The sequence below is a fragment of the Quercus lobata genome, chromosome 1 (genome assembly GCF_001633185.2).
Source record: "Quercus lobata isolate SW786 chromosome 1, ValleyOak3.0 Primary Assembly, whole genome shotgun sequence".
Lineage (NCBI taxonomy): Eukaryota > Viridiplantae > Streptophyta > Magnoliopsida > Fagales > Fagaceae > Quercus > Quercus lobata.
This window is the reverse complement of record NC_044904.1, coordinates 22,527,411-22,536,693: the sequence shown is the minus strand read 5'-3', so window position 1 is coordinate 22,536,693 and position 9,283 is coordinate 22,527,411. Positions and strand designations below refer to the sequence as shown.

The window sequence follows — 9,283 nt, the reverse complement described above, 5'->3', positions numbered from 1 at the left end:
CAATCTGTGCTGCTGCTTCTTGGATGACTCTGGGAAATAAACTAATCTGATTTGCAGAAGTAATGGTTAATTTTCTGATAAACCCTGCTTCTAGCATTTCAGATAACCATAAGGGATCACAGATTACTGGATCTTCTGTCTCTGTGTTGATAAGTAATCCCGGGTAGGGATCAAATCTGTCTCCTGTTCTTTCATAAACTCTGTCTGAATTTCCAAAATTGTCATACCATTTAGCCTTATGAGATAACCATATATCACCTGTCATGTCTTCTGTTCTGATAAATGCTGTAGAGACCAATAATTTAAAAAGATACATCCATCTGTCATAAGAACTTGTTATAGCTTTATGAGTTAATATATTCTGTTGGATTTCAGGGGGTAAGGTTCTAATAGCAAGTCTCGTTTTTTGCTGAATCCTAGGGTGGAGCTTTGAAAAGCTTGTTCCCATAAGATAGCTTTTTAGAGACTGTAGTTCTGTCTTTGTGGAGCTTGAATCTCCATCCTCCTTGCCAGGGAGTTGACAACCGAGAGCTTCAATAAATGCCCTGGTGCTAACAAGATGTAATTCCAAAGCCTGAAGGATCATTTGGAATAAGGGTTTCTGTCTGAGGGTGAATGCTGCCTGTAAATTATCAAGAAGTAGTTTAATATGAAGAGGAAGGTCTGTAAATTCTCCGTCTTGAAACATAAGATTGCTGTCGATCACTTTTTGCAAGATTACACTTTTATTACCACATGAATACATTGCCTCTGCTAGCAACGTATCCTGAAGGGATATTGTCTCTATCGAGACGCCTTCATGCATATCCGAAATTTTTACTGAGGGCTTTCGGAAACCTCTGGGTTGCACCGCTGGTGCCTTGCCCTTGTCTTTCTGAGAAAATCTTTTACTCATGGTAGTCTGCAATTGGGTGTTTGGAAAAGGATTATATTTGGAACAAAATAAAACTTCTTTTGAAATTCTTCTGTCAATGTCTTTCTGTGAAATTCTTTTGAAATATTTTATAAGAAAAGCATTTATAAAATAAACAATATTTATAAAACAAACATTTCTTTGTACACCTTTGTGCTCTTGCTGAGTAGCAACAGTATTAGAATAGATATGATGGGATCTGTCAAGATAAATGATATTCAAGATATTTCTAAAATCTAGTATGATTCTTTCTATGCATGTACTACTATACACCTCTTCGTAAAGTCTTTCATTAATAGGACAATCTATCAGGGGATTAATTCTGTCTATAGGGGGATTAAATCTGTCATTAATCAAGAGATTACCACAATTAATATTTTCTTTAATGATTAAGAAAGAAGAGTCTGTCAAAGATTCTTTTATTAAAATATCTGTTATATGAATATTTAAAAATGCTATAAAGAGTGTACATTTGTCATTTAGTACTTCTATCAGTCTATCAGTATGTTTGTCATTAAAAGAAATAATAATTGTACCATCTATATTTTGTGTGGGGGCAATAGTCTCAAATTGCCATCTGTCAGTCCATATACTATTAGTCCATATATTCATATTTCCATCTTTCGTGAATTCTTCTGTAGATTGGACTTTATGTAAGAAAGCAATAGAAGAATAAGAACATATCTCTGTCTCTTTGTCTTGCTTATCTTTCTTTTTGTCATTTTCTGTCAATTGACTAACAAGTAGCATTTCTGTCTTTAAAGATGACAAACTTCTTTCAGTTCTATAGATTCCTCTTTCGTTGATATCTGTTAAAATAGTAACCTCTTTGGAAGAGTGTATTTCTTTCAGGACAGGTGGTACAATGAATTTAAAGAATATATCTTTTCCTAACACATTAGTTTTAATTCCTTTATCTGTCATTAAAAAAGGATAAATTAAATTCATAAAAGAAGTTCCTAAAATAATTTTAGAAGGAAAGTCTTTAATTAAAACAAAAGCTGTCTCAAAATATTTTCTGTCATAGCATATATGATCATTAGTTATTTTATAATTAATTATCAGTTTTTCTCTATTGTCCTGAATTAATCTTTCTTGTATACAATTCATATCAACACCTAAATCTGTCAAAGCAATTTCTGTCAAAGAAAACTGTTTAGTAATTTCTATATGCCATTTCTGGAGAATTACTCTGTCAATTAAACTTAAGAAATTCTGTCTATCAAATTTACTACTATTGTTTGAAACATTAATATCTATAACTTCTTTATCTGTAGGAGGATCAAAGGGGTCTATCATGGAATTGTAAAATTCTTTTACAATATTATGTTCATTTATGTCCGTCAGATTTTCTTCTTTAATTTCTTTAATTTCCTTTTTTATCATTTCTTCTTCTGTCAGTAGAGCTATTGGTTTTATCTCTACACCATCTTGTTTTAATTTTATTTTTACCTTTTCTTTCTTGTCTTTTTCTTTCTTGGCTTTTTCTTCCTTTCTACAATCCGTAACATGGTGACCATATTTCCTGCACCTAATGCAAGCAATAGGTATTTCTATAGAGTCTTTCAATTTTAAAAAATATTCTTTCTTGTCTTTATAGTGATTTGGTAGATTTTCTATCAGTTTTATTATTATGTCTTTTTGCTTTCTTTTTCTCTTGTTAATTTTAAGCGGATTGGTTGATTTTAATTCTTTCTTAACTTGATCTACTTCTTTTTGACTAACATTAAATATTTCCATTAATTCTTTTATAATTTCTTTCTCAAATTCTAATTTACTAATTTGTTTAACAATTCTATTATGTTTGTCACATTGTTTTTTAATATGTCCATATCTTTTACATTTATGACAAATAGTATTATTAACATGTCTGTCAGTTTTCTCATTATCTGATATCTCAATAGTATTTAAAACTGTTATGTCTCTTAATCTGTCTGTCTCTATTGGTAAACTTAAAAGTTCTATCTTTTTAGCCAATTCTATTAAACTGTGATTTTCAGTTCTGTCAATTGTTTTAAGTCTCTCATCAATTTCTTCTTTAAAACTATTACACTTCTTGTCTTTTACTTCCATCTTTACTTTTACTACACTATCACTATTACCATAATTATTTTGCCTACTATTGTGGACTTTTTCCTTTTGTCTTTCATGTTTCATCTTTTCCTCTATTTCTATCTTCCTACGTAGTGATTCCTCTTTATTATTGTTTGGGTGGTCCCGCAATGGAGTTTCCCGAGGAGGTGGTCTCGATAGCAAGGATACCAGTGGTTAGTAATAGTTTCGCCAGTAATTATTAATTGCTTAGAAAGAGAATAAATACATTTATCAGCTCATCATCTGTTTGCTTGTTCACACTTAGGCTAGGCACACACTAATTGAAACATGGACTATGATGATATAGTTTATGATGAAGGTTATAGCATGAAAGATATAGATGATAATTGGTCAAATAGTGATATGGAATATGAAACAGATTCTGACTCTGACAGTGATATGGATAATTATAACTATAATAACACAAATAATTGGAGTAATTTAACAGGAGATAAAATCAATCGACAGACTAATAAACACAATGATAGTTTTTTGGATAGAATTAATAGAAAATTGGAGTCTTTGGAAAATATTGACAGATTTGCTATATATACTAAAATTGAAAAGAAAAATGATAGCTTTTTGGACCTCTATAAAAGAATGAAAGCTTTAAATTCACATTTTGAAAAAGATATAGAATTTGGACCCCATCATAGATCATCTTTTACAGAAACTATGACAGATAATTGGTATATAAATAGTAATTCAAAAGAAGTTATAGATAAGAATTTACAGACATTAAAAGTAACTGACAGATTAGAAATTGGCCCTATTACGGAAAGAGTAACACGTATAAGAGATAGAAGTACTATAGAAAATGACAGACTAAAAGAAATGGTGGAAAAGCAAAATAATAGAGAAGTTTCTAGTTCAGTACAAATTATATGTAAAGAGCTAGACACAAATAGACAAAAGAGCCTAATAGAGACAGACAAGAAAGAATTTCTACATGAGAAGCTAATAGATAATAATAAAGAAATAATAAAAAAAGGAATGGTACAAGAGATGAAAGAAATGTTTAAACGATAGAATAGGGAAGATGTAGGAAAAGTGATAGACATAGTAAAACAAAGAAACATGATAATGAAAGAGATAAAAGATGATAGTCTAAAAGATGATAGTTTTAGAAACAATGATGATAGCTTGAAAGAATTGCATAGTAAAGATGTAGAGAAAGACATGCCAAAAGAAAATAGTGGTAAGGAATCACTACGTAGGAAGATAGAAATAGAGGAAAAGATGAAACATGAAAGACAAAAGGAAAAAGTCCACAATAGTAGGCAAAATAATTATGGTAATAGTGATAGTGTAGTAAAAGTAAAGATGGAAGTAAAAGACAAGAAGTGTAATAGTTTTAAAGAAGAAATTGATGAGAGACTTAAAACAATTGACAGAACTGAAAATCACAGTTTAATAGAATTGGCTAAAAAGATAGAACTTTTAAGTTTACCAATAGAGACAGACAGATTAAGAGACATAACAGTTTTAAATACTATTGAGATATCAGATAATGAGAAAACTGACAGACATGTTAATAATACTATTTGTCATAAATGTAAAAGATATGGACATATAAAATACAATGTGACAAACATAATAGAATTGTTAAACAAATTAGTAAATTAGAATTTGAGAAAGAAATTATAAAAGAATTAATGGAAATATTTAATGTTAGTCAAAAAGAAGTAGATCAAGTTAAGAAAGAATTAAAATCAACCAATCCGCTTAAAATTAACAAGAGAAAAAGAAAGCAAAAAGACATAATAATAAAACTGATAGAAAATCTACCAAATCACTATAAAGACAAGAAAGAATATTTTTTAAAATTGAAAGACTCTATAGAAATACCTATTGCTTGCATTAGGTGCAGGAAATATGGTCACCATGTTACGGATTGTAGAAAGGAAGAAAAAGCCAAGAAAGAAAAAGAAAAGAAAGAAAAGGTAAAAATAAAATTAAAACAAGATGGTGTAGAGATAAAACCAATAGCTCTACTGACAGAAGAAGAAATGATAAAAAAGGAAATTAAAGAAATTAAATAAGAAAATCTGACGGACATAAATGAACATAATATTGTAAAAGAATTTTACAATTCCATGATAGACCCCTTTGATCCTCCTACAGATAAAGAAGTTATAGATATTAATGTTTCAAACAATAGTAGTAAATTTGATAGACAGAATTTCTTAAGTTTAATTGACAGAGTAATTCTCCAGAAATGGCATATAGAAATTACTAAACAGTTTTCTTTGACAGAAATTGCTTGGACAGATTCAGGTGCTGATATAAATTATATACAAGAAAGATTAATACCCTTAAAGTATTATGATAAATCATCTGAAAGATTAATTCAGGACAATAGAGAAAAACTGATAATTAATTATAAAATAACTAATGATCATATATGCTATGACAGAAAATATTTTGAGACAGCTTTTGTTTTAATTAAAGACTTTCCTTCTAAAATTATTTTAGGAACTTCTTTTATGAATTTAATTTATCCTTTTTTAATGACAGATAAAGGAATTAAAACTAATGTGTTAGGAAAAGATATATTCTTTAAATTCATTGTACCACCTGTCCTGAAAGAAATACACTCTTCCAAAGAGGTTACTATTTTAACAGATATCAACGAAAGAGGAATCTATAGAACTGAAAGAAGTTTGTCATCTTTAAAGACAGAAATGCTACTTGTTAGTCAATTGACAGAAAATGACAAAAAGAATGATAAGCAAGACAAAGAGACAGAGATATGTTCTTATTCTTCTATTGCTTTCTTACATAAAGTCCAATCTACAGAAGAATTCACGAAAGATGGAAATATGAATATATGGACTAATAGTATATGGACTGACAGATGGCAATTTGAGACTATTGCCCCCACACAAAATATAGATGGTACAATTATTATTTCTTTTAATGACAAACATACTGATAGACTGATAGAAGTACTAAATGACAAATGTACACTCTTTATAGCATTTTTAAATATTCATATAACAGATATTTTAATAAAAGAATCTTTGACAGACTCTTCTTTCTTAATCATTAAAGAAAATATTAATTGTGGTAATCTCTTGATTAATGACAGATTTAATCACCCTATAGACAGAATTAATCCCCTGATAGATTGTCCTATTAATGAAAGACTTTACAAAGAGGTGTATAGTAGTACATGCATAGAAAGAATCATACTAGATTTTAGAAATATCTTGAATATCATTTATCTTGACAGATCCCATCATATCTATTCTAATACTGTTGCTACTCAGCAAGAGCACAAAGGTGTACAAAGAAATGTTTGTTTTATAAATATTGTTTATTTTATAAATGCTTTTCTTATAAAATATTTCAAAAGAATTTCACAAAAAGATAAGGTGGATGTCCGATGGGACAGGCACTCAAGTGAAAGTTTAGATGGTTAACAAGTGTAAGGCCCTTATCAATTTGAGGGTGCTATATAAGAGAAGGAGATTCCCATGAAGTGGGGATCGGAGAATTGAGAAAAGAGAAAGAGAGAGAGAGAGAGAGAGAGGTGAAAGAATTCGGTAGTCTGTAACCAAGAGCAAGAGGTGCACTTATACGTCTCCTCGGATCGATACCCTGTGAATTAAAATGGAATATTCTCACGTTCAATATGTTGCATGGCATACATCTAACTGACGTTCACTTCGTCTAGCCCTAATTCTGTGACCCGCTCTCTACAAATTCATTGTCTGGAAACTTTTGGGCCAGAACCACTTACTTGCTGGGCCTGGGCCCCAAAAACCGTCCCTACACATATGTATAGATATATTTACATTAAACACAATTTTTATCATAAAAATATAAATAATTAGTCAAACTATATATATATATATATATATATTTAAAAGAAAACATAATTAGTCATATATTAAAATTCTTACCCAAATTTAATACTTCGGATCTGTTTGAGATCTGCTTATTTTGTTGAAATTGAAAATTTTTTACTAAAAGTACTGTAGATAAAGGTAAAAATTAGTTGAAATAGTATAGTGGGACCCATGAATAGTACCAAAAAGTGTAGTGAGATCCATATATAGTAACAAAAAAAAGCTGAATAGTAAAATAAATTGACAAAATTAATTATGCCAAACAAACACTACTTATAAATTTTTTTTTCTTATTTCTAATAAGATAGAATATGTGGTGATCTTCGTTGTGTGGTGATTTTTATTGAATATATGTGATTATTTATTTTTTAAAATTTTATAGTTCACTAATATTATATTCTTAGTGTTTTGTACTCATTAACTCACTTGACACAAAAATTTTAAAAATTTAGTAGACATTTGGCACAAACTTAAGTGGATAATCAACTATAACGTGATCCTCATATAAATTTAGACATATTACGTAAAATTTGATTCTGATTTCAAATTCTAATTGAACTTTCTCTAAGTTTTGCCTATTAATGTATATGTAGATTATCAAATTATACCAAAAAATAAAAAATTTATAACACTTATATAACAAAATTTATAACTACCCCAATAACTCCATTGGGAATGAATTTGCTGTCTAAATAAAAATCATCTATCCCACCTTTTATTTTCAACCTTATGCCGACCCACAGATCATAAATTTTTATATATTCTTTTTTCATACCTAACGTAAAATAACTAAAGTTATTAAAAAATAATAATAAAGAAAATTGTGATTTACAATGAAATACTATAAAACGGACGCATTGCCTATATATACATAGAAACTCTCTTCTTCTTCCTCCACAACTTCTTAGTCCAACATATTTCTCTCAAATGGCAAATATAGTACTTCTGTTAGTTCCTCTTTTCCTGATCTTCAATATCATCTCCCTCGCTCTCCCTGCACGTGCCATATCCTCCTGCAATGGCCCATGCAAAACCCTCAACGACTGCAACGGCCAGCTGATTTGTATCAACGGCAAGTGCAACGACGACCCCGACGTTGGCACCCACATATGCTCTGGAGGTGGAGGTGGAGGTGGCTCTTCACCATCTCCAAGCCAAAACTGCAAGTCCTCTGGTACCCTTACGTGCGGAGGCAACTCATACCCTCAGTACAGATGCTCACCCCCATTGACGTCCTCCACGCAAGCCCGTCTCACACTCAACGATTTTAGCGAAGGTGGAGACGGTGGTGGCCCATCGGAGTGTGACGAAAAGTACCACAATAACTCAGAAAGAGTGGTGGCCTTATCAACAGGGTGGTATAACCATGGGTCGCGGTGTGGGAAGATGATAAGGATTACGGCTAGCAATGGGAGGAGTGTGACGGCTAAGGTGGTGGATGAGTGTGACTCTGTGAATGGGTGTGATGCTGAGCATGCAGGTCAGCCACCATGCAAGAATAACATTGTTGATGGGTCTAGTGCTGTTTGGAATGCCTTGGGTTTGAATCAAGATCTGGGTAACGTGGGAGTTACTTGGTCCATGGCTTAGCTAGTTGGCTACCGTACGTGGGCTTAAAGAAGGACCAAAGGCGGCACGTCACTCTAGTTTTTGAATTGAATAATATTATGTAATAATAGGCCTTTGGTCAGCTGGTAATCCCTCAGTTGCTAGATAATAGTGTAATATTATCAAAATAAGTTTGCTTAAGGGTCATCAAATAGCCCATGACCCATGGGCTGGCCCAGTAGCCCGCTAGCCCACCAGGCTAATGGGCAGCCCAGCCCGGTAATATTGAAGCCCGTGGGCAGCCCAGTAGCCCAATGGGACAGGCTATGGGTTGGTTTCTTTACCCATGGGCGCCCGGTGGGCCGGCCCGTTAGCCCAGCCCAGTAGCCCGACCCGTTAGCCTGACTCATTGCCCAAAATTTATAACAAAATAATTTGGGGGTTGGGTGGGTGAGGGATTGAACTTTAGACATTATAAAAACTTTAAGACCACACACCTAACCACTAAATACTTGGAATGATTGTGATACAATATGCATAATAAATATATATTTTGGTATTAGTCTAGTAGCTTTGATTTTTAAAACAAAGTTACTAAGATGACTGTTGCCCTACCTCTGTGCCTCTGGAAAGAAAGTCATTCTTTCCTTTGATAAATTCCAATTCTTTCCTTACAAGTTACAATTATAGAAGAAATTCCTTAAAAAAAAAAAAAAAAAAAAGCTTACCGTTGGTTGGAAGAAATTCTTTCCTTAATGAGTTGATATTTGATTCTTCATATATTTCCTTTAAGAATTGATATTTTATTCTTCAAATATTTCCTTTAAGAGTTGATATTTAATTCAATGTACTTATTTATTCTTATCAATAAAAG

The 9,283-nt window shown here is 31.7% G+C and overlaps 1 protein-coding gene across 1 annotated transcript; it reads left to right on the top strand.

Annotated features, from left to right (window-relative positions):
- Positions 1-7,754: 7,754 nt before the first annotated feature.
- LOC115987598 (kiwellin-like) lies at positions 7,755-8,504 on the top strand. Its single transcript, XM_031111214.1, has one exon. The coding sequence runs from the start codon at positions 7,789-7,791 to the stop codon at positions 8,449-8,451; it is 663 nt and encodes a 220-aa protein (XP_030967074.1). The 5' UTR covers positions 7,755-7,788; the 3' UTR covers positions 8,452-8,504.
- Positions 8,505-9,283: the final 779 nt, after the last annotated feature.

Bases quoted from the DNA above. Each gene is read 5' to 3' on its own strand.
- LOC115987598 (XM_031111214.1), top strand. From the start codon at position 7,789: ATGGCAAATATAGTACTTCTGTTAGTTCCTCTTTTCCTGATCTTCAAT.